Source organism: Lissotriton vulgaris, chromosome 4_1, assembly GCF_964263255.1.
Source record: "Lissotriton vulgaris chromosome 4_1, aLisVul1.2, whole genome shotgun sequence".
NCBI classification, from domain to species: domain Eukaryota; kingdom Metazoa; phylum Chordata; class Amphibia; order Caudata; family Salamandridae; genus Lissotriton; species Lissotriton vulgaris.
The window spans coordinates 914,259,621-914,279,584 of NC_141691.1; the positions used below are offsets into that span (position 1 = coordinate 914,259,621).

Below are 19,964 nucleotides of genomic sequence, written 5' to 3' on the forward strand. Positions count from 1 at the left end.
GGTGCTCTGCAGAGTTTGGGTTATCTCGAAGGGTGGGCAGAACTGGCAGATTTTCACTCCGGAATTCCATGGAGTTATATAAAAAACGCTGCGAGATTCCAGTGAGTTCTGCAAGCAGCGGGGATTTGTCACATCGCACTGCTAGCGCAGATTTTATTAAATCTGAGCGAATGGCACAAAGCCGCGTCAGAGGGCACTGCTTCTTTCTGCCTCTCGATTTAGATTTTCTACTCGAGCTGCAGCTTTCTCAGCGCATATGGTCCGGGCCTGCTGTGACCGCCCTTGTTGAAAAATCTTGCCAGGAGGTGGTCTAGCACCCAAAAATCATGCTAGGGGCACAACTTATCGCGCACGGCTCCCCATTATTAAGTTAAAACTCTGCCACGCCACGGGTGGCGGAGGTTTGCTGGGGCTCCGTGTTCCAAGTGGAACCCAGAGTGGGAAAACTCCACGAACTCTGTTGCAGAGGGAATTTTCACCCACATCTGTTTTTGGTGGGTATTTAGTAGGTTTATTTTGGGAAAAATTTGGGGTGCACAATGGGCTTAGTAGAGGGTGTTCGGAATGTGCACCGTATGTGATCACACCCTCTCCGTATAACTTAAAGGCTGGTATGCTAGTTTTGTACATTTGTAATAGCACATTCTTACAATTTGTTAGCGCTTTTAAACTTTGAGTATCTTTTTGGTTGCTGCAGTATAAATAGGTCACAGGTGGAGTAAGAACAGGTCTCCAAAGATGCAGTGTGTTGGAGTATGCATTCCACTCCCTCAAGGGTGTAAAAAGAGATCTCTGAAACGGTGCTCGTTCAACACGTGTTGCCTCTTTGCTGAGACTGCCATCAAGCAGCATTATTTTATTAAAAGTATGCATGTTTTTCGCAGAACTGCGGTTTCTGTACTCCTAAAAGTATGCTCTCAAGGCTGAATGGGGTTGGGAGCTTGTCACAATTCCCAGCAGTGTTTATCATGCGTGTCCTGTAGGTTAACAGAGGACCAGGCCATGAATAACTTGTATAACTATACACAAAACATATTAAAATCTAGACTATAAACATCTGACCTACGGGCTTTGTCAGCACTTGTTAGTGTCAATCAAAATGCTTTATTCATTATGCAGTGCACGACCATATAAGCAAATACAAATACACATGTTAAAATCATCACAGATACATAGATATTGATAATGCTGCCAAGTTAAAAATAGAAAAGATGAGAAGACAGTGTATTTTAGCACCCGGACGCGTCCACGTGCACTGTTTTTTTGTGTCGTTTACCATGTACCTATAGGGATATCTCAGTCTGAGGGAGGATGCACAGTTACTAATGAGTCATTGGCAGTGTTCCCTTGCTGCCTGAAGAGATACGCTCCTCGGTGGAAGTAATTCCGTCTTTGAAGTGCTTTCCAGAGCTGTCAGTTAACGCTCCGCAGTTCCCATAGGAAAAAAGAGGCCCAGATGAACAGTTATGCATGAGTCTGGCAGCCGGCCTCTCTGAGGAATTCAGTTTGTTTATATAATCTTATCTGGCTAACCATTGGTATTTTGGTCTGGCGTACAGGCCCTATGGGAAGCAGCTGTCCAAGCACTGGGAGTGGTGCTTCAGAGGGCCCTTATTTCTGTTTTCATGTGAATTTAAAGACACACAGCGCCACGCTTCTTAGGGTTAAAAGCTCTCTTGTCGAACGCGGACGCCCTTTCACGTGTAGTACCCAGCCCGCAAATGCTTTTCAAAATGGTTGCTGGATGAATGCTGTGCGCGCCTAGACAACCCCTCCTCCATTGTTGTAATGACTCTTGCGATTTGCTGTGGTTCGTTTCTCAAAAATATATCTTAGGTGTAACTGGAAAGCTGACAGGAGGATTCCTTTCTGTGTGTGCATAGGTTTTGCAACTTCCGTGGTTCAAGAGTTTTGTACCTGTTTCTACTTCGATGAACTGTGCAAGCACACTTAGATTTCATGAAATAAAGCACACAGCTAATTTCTATATTAAGTTCCAGTATATCTGGCCGCGTGGGGGATAAAACAACGATTTTTATTTTTGGGAGCCTTGTTTAGTATCTGATCGTGTACGTTTAAGAGTATGCACAGAAGAAAACCCAGTGGCATTTTCTGATGCTTAAACAGAATCGAGGCATCTTGCTAATAGGCAAATAGCCAGATTTTAAACGTACAAGTCTGCAGTGCCGATTCCAAGAAATCTAAACTCGTTTTCTTAAAGTGCTAGTTTTCTGTAGCCATAGCCAATATAATTGTAATTGAACCGTGCAATCAGGGAGCCTTCCTACGCCCCCCCCCCCTCCCACCCACCTGCTATCACATGGGCTACATGTGCCATCAGCCATCACGCAATACACACATCAGATGCAAGGCCAGGCACCCAATTTCACCCAATGCAATCTAATCTCCCTTGGCGTCCCAAGAACATGGAATTTTAGCGCCAAACCGGCAGAGGTGTGATCCTTGCGTCTCTGCACCCCCTCCCCCGCAAGAAGCAGTACATTGCTCTGTACTTTACTCAGTCACTCTCAGAACATCACATGACATGCTATTAGAAGTCTAGGACCCTTAAATCATGGCACCTAATGAGTAGGACATCTTTCCTCACATTACGGCATCATCTGTGAACACTGTATAACCGCATCTAATATTTTGAGGTCGGAAGTTTTGGGGATTGCAGTATATGCCACTTTGAAGGTATAGATATTGGAGTATTTCTCCACCATTACAACACTAGAATCCAGTGCCACTTACCAGACGTATCTACATAGAAGTATTGAGACTGACTTCTCGACTGTGTGGTAGATATATTTACATTCCACATGGCTAGTATTATGTAGCTGTGGGCAGTTTGATGATAAACCCCCCTCCCCCACACACTCATCTTAAAATAAAGGGGTGATCCTGATGACTGTGGATACAAATACCTCCGAAATGTGCGTTGAACAGGTTGTACATCTCCCAACCCGCAACACTATAACAGAGAATTTCTAGTCATATTGTCACCGTTCATACCGGCAGTGAATGTGTTTCATTGAGAAGGTTATGTGTGAGATGAGAGCATGACAGTAGTTTAGTGTGCATGAGGTGAGAATGGTCAGGTGTGGTGGAGTATATAGGGGGGTAGTCTTTGTATTAACGGACATGTCTTTTTATTGTCTGTTCTTTTGTTAATTGTTTCCTTGTCAATTTGGCATATTTGTATTACTATATATGTCACTAGGTGAAGCCATTACATGATAGTATCTCTGGTACATATAAGATTTCATAACATGTTTTTAATCATATAATTTTGTATCATCTAATGAAATATGAAAAAATAATCATTTTTGTATATGTGTGCTAATGTTTTTATAAATAAATAGGAGACATATGAAAATATGTGAAAGTCTATGGTCTAGTTTGTACTGGTTAGCCCATGGAGCCCTAGTAGGACCACATAGAAGCAACGCAGGTTGTTTGGGAGTTTCGTTAGTTATATATAATTGTACACATGGGTAGGGCCCTGCTCAGCGTACCCCGCACATACACAAAACACACCTAAATGCGAGTCTTGAGCCTCGCTTATTTCTGCTTATTTTCCCTTTTTTCTTTATCCCTTCTTTCTTCCCTTTACCTTACCCCGCCGCTGCTGCCCCCGTGGCCCCTCCCCCCCCACTCCAGCGTGATTGGCCCAATCCAGCTCCTCTCCCCGCTCCCGCCTCCCAGCTGTCCAGCCCTCCCCGACCCCTACTTAATGGCGCCCACTGCGCGGTGGCGCCGCCGGCTGGGGGCGCGCAGCTGGTGCACCGAAGGCGCGTCGAAGGCAAGCACGTCTGGGCCCATCCGCGACCAGCACCAGGAACCCTGGACCTCCGCCCCGCCAACGCTACGACCCAGCAGCACTCCACGCACTCAACCCAGGCTGCAACAACAACTGCAAGCTAGCATCACCAGCCAACACCCATGGACCCTTCAGCTGTCACCGCTGCCGGCACACCTGCAGCACCGCCAAGAACACGGATCCAGCACAACCCGCCCACAAGAACACAACAGAACCGAAGACCCTGCAATGCATCCTCCTCAACGTCCGATCCCTCCACAAATACGCCACAGAAATCTGGGACCTCCACAACAGCACCACCCCGGACGTAGCATTCTTGACCGAAACCTGGACCAACGCCACCTCGGGACCGGACATCGCCATCACCATCCCCCAAGGATACAAGATCTACAGGAAGGACCGCCCCACCCACCCAGGAGGAGGAATCGCCATCGTCCACAAATCCAGCCTCCGCCTGAGGACACTCCCTGACGAGTCCACAGAACTGATGGAACACCTTCACTTCAAGATACTGGCCAGCCCCACTGCCGCCCTCCGAGGAACCCTCATCTACCGACCCCCTGGACCCTGCGGACCCTTCGCCAACTCAATCACGGACATTATCTCCCCCCAGGCCATCGCATCCACCAACTACACCCTGCTGGGAGACCTCAACTTCCACCTTGACAGTCAACTGGACCCCAACACCACATGCCTCCTGGACAACCTCCACAACATTGGACTCTGCCAGATCGTGACCGAGCCCACGCACTCAGCAGGACACACCCTCGACCCCCTCTTCACTACAGGAAACTCCATCACCTTCAACCACACCACCGAACTCCCATGGACCGACCATTGTTGCGTCCACTTCACCTTCAGAACCCCCACCATCCACAGACACCAGCACCTGCTTCCACAAAGAAACTGGACCAAAATCACAGACGACCAGCTCATCTCCTCACTCAACAACTCCACCCCAACCATCGCGGAAAACGACCCCAACACCGCAGCCCGGACCCTGCATAGATGGATCTCGGACAGCACCAACACCATAGCCCCCCTCAAGAAAAAAAACAATACCCGTGCCAAGAAAGCCAGATGGTTTACCACCGAACTTCAAGAGTCCAGGCGCACATGCCGCCGTCTCGAAAAAGGCCTGGAGAAACACCAAATCCACAGAAGCCCACAACCACTTCAGAGCCGCCACCAACGCTCACCATCAACTCATCAAAAAAAGTAGGAAAAAAGCGATTGAAGACAATCTCCACCCATGCACACAACAGCAAGGAACTCTTCAGCATCATCAAGGAGTTCGCCCAACCAACCAGCGAGTCTACCAACATCCCTCCCTCACAAGACCTCTGCGAAAAACTCAGCACCTTTTTCCACCACAAAATCAAGAGCATCTACAACTTCAACGAAGACAACCAACACACTGAACCCTCACCAACCACCCGACACCCGGAAACCAGCGATTGATGACTGGACAGCCCTCACCACCAAAGACACACTGAAGACAATGAAGTCAATCCACTCAGGGGCCCCCACTGACCCCTGCCCCCACCGCATCTTCAACAGAGCCGCTGACACCATTACACCCATGCTCTGCCACACCATCAACCGCTCCCTGGCGACCTCCTCGTTCCCCGACGACTGGAAACACGCCGAGGTCAACCCCCTCCTGAAGAAACCCTCAGCGGACCCCACCGACCTCAAAAACTACAGACCCATCTCCCTGCTACCTTTCCCAGCGAAAGTCATCGAGAAAGCCATCAACAGCCAACTCGCCACATTCATTGAACACAACATCCTAGACTCCTCCCAATCTGACTTAAGAAAAAACCAAAGTACGGAAACCGCCCTCCTCGCCGCAACAGACGACATCCGCACCCTACTGGACAAAGGAGAAACAGTAGCACTCATCCTCCTAGACCTATCAGCGGCGTTCGACACAGTCTCTCATCGCACCCTAATACGCAGACTCTACGATGCAGGAATCCAGGACAAGGCCCTCGACTGGATCTGCTCCTTCCTCTCCGGCAGGACGCAACGGGTCAGACTCTCCCCTTTCCTCTCAAACCCCACACCTACCACCTGCGGAGTCCCCCAGGGCTCCTCCCTCAGCCCGACGCTCTTCAGCGTCTACATGGCTCCACTTGCCCCCATCTTCAGAACCTACGGACTCAACATAGTGTCCTACGCAGACGACACCCAGCTCATCCTCTCCCTATCCAAGGAGCCCAACACCACAAGACGCAACTTTCGAGAAGGCATGGAAGCCGTCGCCAAATGGATGACAAACAGCTGCCTACAACTAAACACCAACAAAACAGAAGTACTCATCATGGGCCCAAACCCCGACGCCTGGAGCGACACCTGGTGGCCCACCGCCCTCAGAAACCTGCCAACCCCCACAGACCACGCACGCAACCTGGGAATCATCCTGGACTCCGAGCACAAAATGGACCGCCAGATCAACTCTCTCATCTTCCTGCTTCCATCCCCCTCGAACACCGAAAGACAGTCACTCACGCCCTGGTCACCAGCAGACTCGACTACGGCAACACACTCTACGCCGGAATGAACAAAAACCTCATCCGCAAGCTACAGAACATCCAGAACGCCGCCGCAAGACTGGTCCTCAACCTGCCAAAACACTGCCACATCTCCCAGCACCTGCGCACACTCCACTGGCTCCCCGGCGAGGCGAGAATCACCTTTTAAGATGCTCACCCACGCACACAAGGCCCTCCACGGCACCGGACCAGCATACCTGAACAGCCGGCTCAAATTCCACGCACCCCAAAGGACCCTACGATCAGCCCAGCTCTCCTACGCCGAGGTCCCCCGCACCAGAAAGACCAGTCGGGAGGCCGCTCCTTCTCCTTCCTCGCCGCCCACGCATGGAACGCCCTTCCGCTCCCCCTCAGACAGACAACATCGCTCCCCATCTTCGCAAGAAACCTCAAAACCTGGCTCTTCGACAGACCCCCTCCTTATGGAATGGAACCTGCACCCCCCACCCCTAGCGCCTTGAGACCCTTACGGGTGAGTAGTTGCGCTTTAACAAACTCCTGATTGATTGATTGATTGACTGATAAGCCATGCTCGGGCCTAGCTCTTATTATGTGAAGAAGATTGGACGACATAGACAACCTAGGGTGATTCCCCACACTGGCAGTCTTCCTTAGGATACCTTAAACCTAGTCAGTACCAAGATATGGTCTTAATCCTTCTCGGGAGCACTCCCTCTTGAACTCTGACAGCTCTGGCCTCTCAGTAGTCCAAGCACCCATGGTCATAAAGGGCAGCGTTGCTTACTTTCTCCTGTAACTCCCACCGTCGTCTTCAGCTTGATGGCCACAGAGGTACATTTTTCAGCCAAAGTGATGCAGCTGCTAAGGTCTGTGTGTGGGCACGTCCGAGGGGGAGGAGTCATTGCCTTTTACTCCTGGGGCTGTCCTACGTCTAGCAACCCTCTTATAGAATTGTGGCTCGTTGGAGGATTACTATTAAAGGCAGTCTATCACCAGTCGGATTGACGCCAGTATCTCCACACACCTGTATACACATTCACTTATTACACATACTTCTACACACACCGACCAGCCCTCGTTCCCTCTTTGTCTCAGTTTTTCTTTTCCCTCTCTTTCCAAACTGTTCAGAAAGAGCGTCTAAAGTAGGAAAGTGCTTCTTTTTCGTTCTGAAGGTTGCAGGTGGTATACAAATGCAGCTAACATTCTCTGTAGGTTGGTCCTGCAAGACCGATTTTTCTAACATGAATGCCTCATAGGCTGAAGTACAGCAACGCATTTCCTTTGTTTTCTTGGTATTTTTTTTAATGATTTGCACTTACAGATAACTGCCGTAGGATTGGTAGATCTGTGACTCAAGAACAAAGTGTTCATACTTACGCTTTCCACTCACAATCCAACCAAGATTGACTACTTGCCCTTAAAAGGCATTACCGAACAAACACCACACTGATGTATAAAAGTGACTCTGTCTTTGAGAGAGTAATTTTTTAGGTCGAGGCCTCGCCGCACTGCGTAAGTGGGCGGAGTCCGAGATTTTGTTTTGGCTACAGTGGGGCTTGAACCCGCCCCTATTCTCCATTGGCTGGCCTTGTAAATGCTGGCCAGCCATTGGAGGAGAGGGGCGTCACTCGGTTCAAGCCCAGTCTTCTTTGGATTCGGGGGCGTGTTTTTTGCAGTTTTTAACTCTGTGACGTCATACGTCACTCAACTGCTAAAAACATGCCCCCGAATCGCTTTTGTTATGCCACTTCGCCCGACCACCGCCGGAAGAAGTCCCCGAGTCCTTCGCCCCTCCTCCATGCCCCCTCTCTCGTTGAGGCTCCTGCAGCTTTTAGCTCTCTATAGGCAAACCCACGCTGCCCTGCCAGGGAGCTGCCAGCCCCTCTCTCTTGAGCAGGTACTTTCCGCTGCTTTTGCCGACAGGTCACCACCCCCTCCACGCTCCTGGATATAGTGTCCTTCCCGTACTCTCGCCCTCCCATCACTGCTCCACTGTTGTACTCCTTGCCCCCTCCTCTCCGGTACCGGAGATGGCCGAGGGCTGCTCCTGCACGCCCTGGCCATCCCCCTCCCGCTCTGCTCGCTCTGCTCGCTGAGCTCGGAAGCTGCTGCCCTCCGCCCCCCGGCACAGGAACAGGACCCCTCCGGCGCCACGCTCTCTTTAAACCTTTTTGGTGTGTGTTTCCAGCATTTATCAATTCACCCTGGATAGCCCCCATGGCCGGGCTCGAATGGGACTGGTTCCAGCGGGAGGAGCTGATTGGACAGGTAAGCGACAACAGAGTCCAGAATCTGCAAGGTAAAGGGAAAAAAAACATGTTTACTCCGGAGCCTGTTTCTGATTCCTCATCTTCTGTGCTGATATGTGGGTTGCGCTACCCCTTACACTTGCTTTTAGTTGTTTAAACATCAATGTCTTGCTCTGTGTTTCTGCTTCCAGGCCTATTTCTTTCATAGAGTAATCTCTGAGAACTCATAAATATTTCAAGATGGAAATGTAGTTTCATGAACCTCTACTGGAAAGGCTTCCTGGGAAATACTGCAGGCGAAGCCTTTCCCTTTCAGCTAAGAGCTGTCAGCCTTTTGTGTGCTTTGCTTCTTGAAAGGGATTTGAATCTGTAATGCACTTATGAAGGCATCACGCGGTATGCTAGCTTGCTCCAAAATTTCTGGGATGCGGATGTAGGAAATCTAGACTGTAGCTAAACCCATCACGTGCCATAGTTGTCTCGATGCCATGTGTGGGGCGAGAGAGCGAGGGCCCGGGTTTTTGTGTGAAATGCATCTGTTTTGCTAACCGATAACCCCTCCGTGGCATCTTTCTGGAAGGGGTGGGGGGTTGGTGTTGTTTACTCAGAGCACAGGCCCTATGTATTCTACTCTCTAGGGGCCATGAAAAGTGCAGAGCGTGGCCGCAGGCTGATACCAACTACTGCCCAACATAGATTGTGCTGGCAGTGCAACAGCTGATATTATGCCCTTGTTTTCTCTGCGTGTTTACACCATCTCACGCCCGCCGACGATAATGTAAACAGTGTGTGATGTGCAAAGTTCCGCAAGCAAGTTTAATTTTAGCTTGCTCTCCTGCCCCCCCTTGTTGGTTGTGCTTGCTCTCCTGCCCCCCCTTGTTGGTTGTGCTTGCTCTCCTGCCCCCCCTCGTTGCTTGTGCTTGCTCTCCTGCCCCCCCTCGTTGCTTGTGCTAGCTCTCCTGCCCCTGCCCCCCCTCGTTGGTTGTGCTTGCTCTCCTGCCCCCCCACCCTCGTTGGCTGTGCTTGCTCTCCTGCCCCCCCCTCGTTGGTTGTGCTTGCTCTCCTGCCCCCCCCCATCGTTGGTTGTGTTTGCTTTTCTGCCCCCCCCCCCTCGTTGGTTGTGCTTGCTCGCTCTCCTGCCCCCCTCGTTGGTTGTGCTTGCTCTCTTGGCCCCCCTCGTTGCTTGTGCTTGCTGTCCTGCCCCCTCGTTTGCTGTGCTTGCTCTCCTGCCCTGCTATTGGCATTGTAAATGACAATGCCATTTATTTATGTTTTAAAAACAAAAACACAAATAAAAATGTCATGAGCAATGCCAATAGCTCTAACTTTAAGAATGCCGAGACTATTGCATTGTAAATGCTTGTCTGACAATTCTCACTACCCAAATGACCTACCAATGTTCTTTTAAGCAACAACAGTAAAGGGCAGTTCACTGGGAGTTTAGGTGTCCAGATTCGAACACTTTGGGCTTTGGCCTGAGGACCAAACTAAACTTCTTAGACTTAAGTAGTCTGCATAAACTGTATTCACCTTCTAATTTGAGAGAAGGTAACTTTTAAAGTCTGGTGCTGCTAAGGGTGAGTTACGGGGGTATTGCTTTGAGGCACCTCCTCCATGAATTCATCAGTTAGTGAAGAGTGGCCTACTTAAACGAACATTTGCAATGCAATAGGTCTCGCATTTGCTAGAGAAAAGTTTTAATTGTAAATGACAATGCCTTTTATTGATCTGTTTTGATAATTAAAACAACTAAAAGGTGTTGTCATTTACAACGCCAATAGCTCAAACTCTTGTAAATGCGAGACCTAGGCTGCTTGGAAAGTGAAAGCACGCATGGTGCGCTGAATGTGAAGTTAGAGAAACTCTTTAAAGGAAATAGTGCTTACAGACTAAATAAGACATACCGTGTAACAGGAAGTAAAAGGGCCAGTCCTCATGGAGGTTATAAATGAAGACAAGGAGTATGAAGGAGGGACTAACAAGCCAATTAACACTTTCCGTGCTCATGACGAGCGCAGCTCAGGATAATTTTCCTGCTGTGCTGAACGTTCCAAAACTGGTGTGGCCGTGACGAGCTCCGCTCGTCATGAGCACAGCGCCACTGTGACGAGCCAAGCTCGTCACAAGCACGGCGGCGCTGCGCGCGCCCCCCCCCCTCCCACCCGCACAGCAGGTGAATACGCCTGCAGCAAAGGGGTTAAGGAATCCGAAGCCAGCGTCTACAAAGGATAATGGCACAAGTTAATATCAAATATGAACGGAGAGTGGGTGGAGCTTCAAGTCCATACTCTAATACAGCATGCCTTGTAGAGTCGCGCATGTGCTGGCCAGGCTCTATCTAAAAAAGAAGATATCAATAGTTTCTGATATTCACACTGCTAGAACAGTTCACTGAAAATAAGTGCTAGCTTAACGGATTTATATTGCTAGAAATTTTTGCTCTGGGAGCTCTTATTGGATAATTAATGTAGTTGCGCTTTGTAAGCAGTGGTCTTGTGATCTTATTGGCATGTACACCTATTCTTTGGTGTCCGATTGTTTTAATGTCTAAATCTTCTCCTAGGATTCATACCGGCACCAAATATGCAAAAATATTCTGTGCTGAAGCAAAATTTAAATTTGCACAAAATGATGTGCCAAATAATTTATTACAAATGCTTACTGTGGTGTGAAATTAAAACAAATGTTTAAGCTAAATGGCTTACTTATTGAAAAACTGTGTATATATTTCAGAAAGAGAAAAACTTCTCTTTTGTCCTTGCTTCATTTAAACAATTAGTGGGCCTCATTCTTGAAGATTCTGCTATGACTTACTCATGTAAATAGACACTGGAAGTAGGGGTGCTGCAGCACAAACACCGCCTGCCACACTACCCCGTCCCCCCACAAAAAAATTGTGCTGGAGTTTCAAAGGTGAATGAGCAATAATGATGTCTTTGTGACAGTCTTGCTGGTGTGACAGGAGAGGCCGAAGGATGTCGGGATGTCATTTTTTTCTTAAACAATAAAATTGAAATGCCTATAAATGAACTGGAAATATGTCAAAATATATCAGCAATTAGGAAAGCGTAAATGAAGCATTTAATATGTGTTTTATATTTAACAAACTCTTTGTAGTAATGCTTTCCGGTAGAAGTATAGGTAACCTGTGGTAATGACTTTTTCTTCGGGATTTGCATTTTCATAGAAACAAATGGGCATTGAACATTAAGATTTTATAATTGTTTATTAAAAATCTTGTAACAGACAAAATTGGGAGAATATTAGATCTCTTCCAGATCTCTATTTCCGTATTTGTATTTCATTATGTTAAGAAAGCTTATACTTTATGTTGAATTCCCTTGTGCAGAATGCCAGTCGTCTTGGATTTTCCTCACAGACTTATCTGTGCACTTCTAGTATTCTTGGCCCCATCTCAAAATTGCTTTTTGGATAGCAGGAGCCTATTTAGAGATCTAAGCACCACTCAAATTTTCTAATGAAACCACTTTGCCTTTTCAGAAATTGGTGCATACTCCTCAACTGAAAACCAAAATATTTCATAACACTCACATAATTCATGATTTTTAAAGGGACAATGAATGATTACCCTTTTGTTTCCTAATCAAAGCAGCTATATATTTCCAATTGGATAATGTCAGGCCTCGTTTGAGGGTTGGGAGTGGGGTTCTACAGAAAGACTGGCACTACTAAATTCCAACTGTAGAGGTTTAGGTCATATGTCACTGTTCTGGGATCTGTCCTATTATGGCTGCAAACTGGGCCCGGCACAACCCTTTCCTCACTTGACCCTGATGGCTGTGAGGGCGAGCAGCAACTGGCTTCTGGGGGAGGTAGTTTTGGAAGCATGTAAATATTTCTTCACTGACTTTTTAGGTCGAGCCACGAGCAGGGCATGCGCTGCTTGCTCAACTTAAGTAAGGGGGATTTCAAAGTGCTACCGTGGCCTAAAGCTTGCGTGCATGTGCGCGTGAACGCAAGCAGCCGCCATCTGCCTTTCTTATCTCATTGTTTTACAGTTACGAGCCGTCATGGCTCGCTCATTAAGTGCTTTAGCGTGTACCCTCACAACTCCCTCCGCCTCTCTCTCTCCCGCTGCATCCCCCTTCTTGTTAGCATGACTTGGATGACTCTACTAAGGAACTTTTGCACAATATTCAATAAAAGCTGAATTATTGACATGTGTGCCACGTTTTTGTTGACTGGCTGCTGAGATGACGTGTCCTGCCCTGAAGCTAGTTAGCGTTTTGAGGGGTTGGGTCCGTTTCCCTTATGTTTTAATTTTTACCCTTTTTTTCACTACCTTTCTTGTCTTGGTGCTGGGAGAGTGTGGTGAAGCTGTGGTGGTTCCGGTTTGCAGCCGCAGGGTATTTAAACACCGTCCACCTTGACCTCTTTGCTTATTTTCGCTTTCTGGTTCTCGCCCCCAGAAGGACTTCGCCGACTTGGATTCACACTGTTTCCTTCTTTCTATGCCTCGCTCTGTAATCGCTTGCTGGTATTTAATTCTGCGAAGTATCTGCCAGGCACTCTCTTCCGCCCTTTGCTGGGCTTTCCACACAATATTCATGCTGCTGAGGTAACGGGGTTGTTCTTTTTCCCGTCTCTCGCCTTTCACAGAAAAGGTCCATTTTGCTGCTTATTTCCTTTGTTGTGGGTTCATGGGAGCTTTCACGAAGCTTAGAGAAACAGAACATTTTGTAAAGGGATCCCTTATTTTTTATTAGTATAGGAGGAGAGACTTTTTTTGCCATTCTGGTTTTTTTTTTTCCACAATGAGGAGGTGGCACTCAATTAAAGGTGGACTTTCAAGGATATATGTGTTTTGCTGGGACTAAATCTTGTTTGCCTTGTCTACCCTAAATGGATTGAGTGGAACCTAGTTCGCCCTGACTACCCTCTTTGGACTGAGTTTGCAAATTTAAAGGGGTAAGCAACATGAACAACTCTGCCTTTTTGGACTATTACTTGGTTGTGTGTGAATGGTGTTCTCTTTAGTACCTACTGTTAATAACTCTTCTTTTCTTCTTTTTCAAAAGCTGCCAGTGGGGGGGGGAGTGAGCAGGGGCGCGCCACAAGCACAAGTATGTGCTTCCAAAAACAGCAGACTGCTCGCACACATCACTGCCCTTTTCCATGCATTACTTTTCCACATTAGTCGGTGAACCCGGAACCGGAGGCTTTTGTACTCTTTCCCCAGTACTTCCCTTCTTTATTTCACTGTAATGTTAGCAACATCCAGACATCAGCTAGTAATCTTTCACACGTGTAACAGTGGCATGAAGTCTCCCATGAAGTCTCCCAAAAATAAATAAGCAAGCACTTTCCGCACTCTAGCAACGACCCTGGACTTCATTAGAGAAAATGCACGTAGGCTCTTATCTCTAATTCTAGTAACAATTCAGAAGCGTGCGCTTAGGTTTCAATTACTCAGCTGTAACTGTCGCCCACTATAATAAATGTAGTGATGTCATTAGACGCCAATTTGAATCCTTAAACAGCTTTTATGTTTTTGAAGTAAATATTTAAGCTGTCACATTTTATTTCACGATTGCAACATATTTTCAATTGCTTCAGAATAACATTTGAAGAAGTTTTTCTCTGAGCAAGAAATTTCAGCATTGCCTTTCACATTTTGAAGAAATTGCACTTTATTTGAAGGGTTATCCGATAACTCCTTGTCAGAGGCACCAGACACAGCTCTGAGAATGGGAAGAAGGTGGCCAATTATACTGAGCCACGTAGTGTCAAGGAAAGGTGACGTCTAGCATAGGCTTTGTAGCGGAAGTGTGCCCTTCCAGAACAAAATGCTCTGCTTATAAGTAGTTTACTACTTTTATGCCGTGTTGATTGCTTTTTCCTGGCACCCCATGACTTATTGATGACCAAAGCATGAACAGAAGGTAACCAACATTGGCATAGCCAATAGGTCTCGCCTTTGGGACCGTATAAGTGTTTAGCCATGCAACACTTGATGTTGCACCAAGGATATTGTGCTGCATACCTAAACACTTTTAAGGTCCCAAAGGCGAGACCTATTGGCTATGCCAATGCTTGTTTTCAAGCGAACCATGATGCCCATGTTGCCGATTCTAACTAACATTTTGACAATTATTTTAATATATCACTGTAGTGAAGCAACGTTACCCTGTCTTTAAAGTACAAACTTAATCAGAAGTCTCCTTTGTGTTTGAAGGCCAAGTTTGAGAAGCTATGGCTGCAAACAAAAAATCTTTGCTGGCCCCCACCCTGATTTCTATATGGACGTCGGTTGAATCAGCCCATCTCTAGGCTTTTCTTTGCATGAAAATTATCAGGCAGGTATTGGTATTCTGGTGTAGTTTAAGAACGAAATGCTTAAAAAGCTTTTATCATATGTTCCTACCAAAATCGTGCAAGGGATCACACAGTCTGATCCAGCCTCTTATTACATAAAAGGAGGAGTTGGTACACCCATTGGGAAACTCTGGAACCATTTTGAGCTGGGCATATTTCTACTTGAACCAAAAACGAAAAACATTGTGGTGTTATTTAATGGCAGGCATCTCCTCTGTTCGGCTAAACCAGCCGTGTTAGCAATGAGATGCTGTTTAACTTCAGCTACTGCATGAGAGGAACTAAGATAGTTTGAAATATGTCTTGATTATTTTATGGGCCAGCTTCTATGTTGCAAAAGGCAACCGCCAACAGATGGCCACAACAAGGCTACTGGGGAAAGAACATCCAATGTACAAAAACAATTTGAGAGCTGTTGTCTTTCTTTTTTGGGGGGTGGGGGCAGAGAGATGCTTGATTGATCGGAAAACATTGTAATGTGAAATATAAACCTGGTCTCCCTTTGCATGTTTTTCCATGGTTGCTTATTAGAATTTTTCAAAGAATGATACTTCAAAGTGCCAATTCCAAAATTGTTAAAATTGCCACGGTTTGGTATGGAATTAATTTTATTTTCCGCTTTGAGAAAATAAATGGACAGCTATGCTGTTTTGAAGACACCAAGCTAGCAGTCATTTGGCAACCTGTAGTTTTATTTTACTCAATGGACATCTTGGTTGTCCGTAATAGTTTTATTCTAATTTAATTTAATGTTAATAATTGCACTTTCTGTTAACGTGTAAAAAACGTATTACCTAATCTACTGGGCGGGTCGGGGTTCTGATAATGATTTAATTGTATTTTAATTGTTTGTATATATGTGCTTTTATGGTGTTTTTTTAATCACCGAATAAAGAACTCTTGACTTGACTACTGGGCGGGTCGCTGGGATTTATTGCCACATTTCTAACCGTCTTTTTTTTTCTGTTTGCAGCGGAAGTGGACTACAGTAACTTCGGGACAAACACACTAACCCGGAGGAAGAAAGTCTTGGTGACTCTGCGAAATGACAACTTCCGCCGGCGGCCTCACATCAACATCAGCATGCCTCATGACTTTAGGCCTGTGTCTTCCATCATTGATGTGGACATCCTGCCTGAGACCCATCGGAGAGTGAGGCTGTACCGACATGGCTGTGAGAAGCCGCTAGGGTTTTATATCCGGGATGGAACTAGCGTGAGGGTGACTCCTCAAGGTTTGGAAAAAGTGCCAGGCATTTTCATCTCTCGCATGGTTCCTGGGGGGCTGGCAGAGAGTACAGGTCTCCTGGCTGTTAACGATGAAGTGCTGGAAGTAAATGGCATAGAAGTTGCTGGCAAAACCCTCGACCAAGTAACAGACATGATGATTGCCAACAGCCATAACCTTATCATTACAGTCAAGCCAGCCAACCAAAGAAACAACATAATCCGAAGCAGCAGAATGTCTGGCAGTTCTGGGCAGTCTACGGACAGCACAGCGAGTCACCACAGCCTACCATCTTCAAATGCCCTGCAGAACTGCCACCCCGATGAAATGGAGAGCGACGAAGAGACGGACATTGTCATTGAGGGTGTCCTGGAACCACTACACATTCCAAAATCACACAGCCTGCCATCGAACAGCCTGGCCCGGCTGAATGGAAATAACCTTAGCCACAGGCTACAGCGAGAACTGGTGCTGAACCATTCAGGGCGAGAAAGCAATGGCAGTATCCACAAAATACTGAGCTCCTTGAAAGCAGACCCACGACACAGTTTGGTCATCCCAAGAGGAGGTATAGAGGAGGATGGGACGGTGATAACCTTATAGCTCCTGCCTCTCTTTAGGTCTTAACTGCTATTTAAATCGTACTGTAGACATGAACACAAAGACAAAGTACATTCTCTGCAAATCTCTGTGGTGGAAACATGTCTCGGTTCACCACCTCCTGGATTAGACTTAATCCAGTTCGGTTGGGAAATAATGCAAAGAGAAATGTGGTGAATTTTACTAGCATCACGAGAAAAGGTGCTTTGAAACAGCTGACGTCAAAGTATTGTTTTTATTTGTGCAATGTATTATCACATTCCTAAAATCATTTGTTGTCAACCTTGTGGCCTTCGGTGCGGAGCGAAGAGCTTAGGCACCGTTTAAGATGCAGCAGATGGAAAATATTGATCACTCCAACAATACGGTTTAAACAGGACTATATTTGAATTTTGAATGTGACCATGTTGACAGTCCCGATGACAACATTTTATGTTTTTTGTTGCGTTTTTATGCCACCACTGGTAACAGACAGTGAGACTTGGAGTAGACTGCGAGGGGGCCATTCATCAGAAGCACGCAGGTGTTTCCCACTGTGATATATCAAAGAATTGGAGGCTGCTGGGCAAAAGCACAGCAGTGAACAAAAAATAAGAACAGCTTAAAATGCCAAGTCATGCGATTTTAATAGTGGACTGGCATTTCTGTTCACGCCTAAAGAGTATGATGTTGTCCCAAGAAATGTCTTCCTTTTCAAGTTATCCCAGCCCCCCACTACTAGACATGTTTTCTTAAAATTAACTCATTCTGTATGTTCACACAGATTTTGGAAGATGTGTTTGTTCGGTCTAGAGCAAGTTAATTTGAAAAAAGAATGCCTCTATAAAAAGTATTGTCCTTTTTTCGTGAAAACTGTGACCAAATTATTTGCATCAGTTATCCGAATCTTGTTTTGGGATAGTTTACTAGGGTGGATTGCCAGTATTTGGCGCCACTTGATGGGCAATAGCTGTGCTTCCTCTAAATTGTGTAGTTTCTTTGACAGGCCTAGAAAGGAGTGTAAGAGTTGGGTGACCAACTTAGCTGGGCTATGTGGGTCACTTTGTGCACAATTAATAGAAAAGGATATTCAGAAAAGATGACTTGTCTAGTATTACTACTAAATCCGGTACCATAAGGTAAAATAAGATTGTTTTAAATTAATATTTATGGGGCAGTTAATTACTGTCTGTATTACTACTTTATGTGCTTTATATTTGTGTACACCTGTGGGGCTGGTGGGTCAAAATGGGAATTCCTCATAATTGGTATTAAGGAGCTAGTGTTATTGGTGACACTAAAAAAAGTTATTTCTGTGAACCACATGGTGAATGCTAAGACCTGTAGTTAAGATGTTTGTTTTGAAGGGTAGTTATCGAATGGATCAGCAGCTGTCAAAAATTCTTCCAAGTCTAAAGCCGCTTAGTGAAGACCCTCAATGTACTATTGTGCCTGGAATATTTTGCCGGGCCAGGTGCTCGACAATTTAACACTTTGGATTACTTTCATCCTTCATTTGATAGTATTCTCCAGATTAACACTTGGACTACCTACTGGAAGAAGCTCCTTTAGCCTGTGTTTTTTTAAATAGCCTGTTTACGGCTTTTCTTGTCTTATTTTGCATCTTTGTGCACATAGATTTTATAGGAACAAAGTTACAATGGTGTTTTATAATGTGTTTCACTCCACTTTCAATGTATTTTTTTTTACTTTTTCTATTCTATTTTGTATGTGGCAGAAAGCCATTTTCTGTATTTTTTTTAAAGAAAAATAGTTTGAACGGTTGCGTATCAATGTCCATTCTGAATTTTACCCCAGAATTTCCATTATCTTAATTGCTCATTGCTGTTTTCAGGTGGGCAGATGATAATAAAGAATGAATAAAATAAAAACATTTTCGCTATAACTGCGCTCAAATGAAAAAGTTAATTTAGATTTGCAATGCTTGTTTTTTCCCCTCAAAAAACTGTTCTTCCGTGTTTGTCGTGTAGACCGGAAGTGTAAGAATATGAATCAAAAACAATTTTCAGGCTAGCCTGTCACGCAGGTGTCCGTTGTGGATAGTTTACAACGTTTTTTTGAAAACACATATATGCCACCAGTACTACATTAAACTCAAAGGTCCATTAAATGGTAGCACAATGTCTGCCATTATCAGTGAGAAACGCAAGTTAGTGTGAAAGACCAATAGCTTGGCTAACTTGGAAAAATAAATCCCACGGTTGTTAGAGGAAATCACATGACATTTGGACAAACTACACATAGAAGATTGGTTCCTGGCCAGCAACTTCTGAATTGTGGGACTGGGTGACCACCCTGGCTGAAAAACAGAAATCATAACTCTCATTTAAACATTAGGATCACGGACTTTGGTTGGCTTTACTCCGTGCACGCAGCTCTTTGTGTAACTGAATGCATTTCAAGAAATGCAAGTATTGCTTCGCAGATTTAGACCCTACATCAGCGTACTCGATGTTTCAATTATGCAATTATTCCTTTCGTTTATTTAAGCAATATGAAATGAGGCTACACAGTGGGTGTTACTTAAATACTACCAACAAGCACAATTTTATGAAGAACGTCCTGCTTTAAAGGTTTTGTTGTTCACCATAGTGTTCTTTCCAAACCGGACTCCTCACTTCAGTTCAATGCACTTCCCACCTCTCAGGTGGTTGTACGCTACTCAAGGACCCAGTAACACACGCCTCTGTGGATCACCATAAGGCATCCATAGACCGTTAGTTTTCGTATCTGGTACCTTTTATCAATGTTTTAATTTCGTGTTGCAGCAAGCTTACATTTAACTGGAGGAGCCTTCACTGTTGTGTTTTTAATTGCATTTATATAGCGCTTACTACCCCCGACGTGGCGCCAAAGTGCTTTTTCGGCGAGTAGCACGCTCAGGGCCGGTATTTAGCACTGGTGGTACCCCCACACCCACCCCATGACTGCCTCCTCAGATTCTCTCACTACCATGGGCTAAAGGGCTAAAGGGCCCATCATGTCTCCAATCTTAAGTTATTTTTATGCTGTTACATTTTTATCTAATATAGCTATCACAACTGAATGGTGACTCCTGGGCTCTGCAGCGACAACATTTGTTTGAAGACCACCCATTAATTTGCTTGAACAGCAGCCAGTCTGATGGGTAATTCTCCCTGCAATTTCCTGACGTTCTACATATCCTCAGGCGCCCAACTCTATCTGGAAAACTCTCCTCAATCAATGGCT

At 45.8% G+C, this 19,964-nt stretch overlaps 1 protein-coding gene across 1 annotated transcript in view; it reads left to right on the top strand.

The window, feature by feature from the left end:
- PARD6G (par-6 family cell polarity regulator gamma) overlaps window positions 1-18,643 on the top strand; it is a 265,823-nt gene extending 247,180 nt beyond the window's left edge. The window contains exon 3 of the mRNA XM_086965187.1: window positions 15,901-18,643. Coding sequence (XP_086821313.1) covers window positions 15,901-16,757 — 857 coding nt within the window. The 3' untranslated portion in view covers window positions 16,758-18,643. The remainder of the gene's footprint in view (window positions 1-15,900) is intronic.
- The last annotated feature ends 1,321 nt before the right edge of the window (window positions 18,644-19,964 follow it).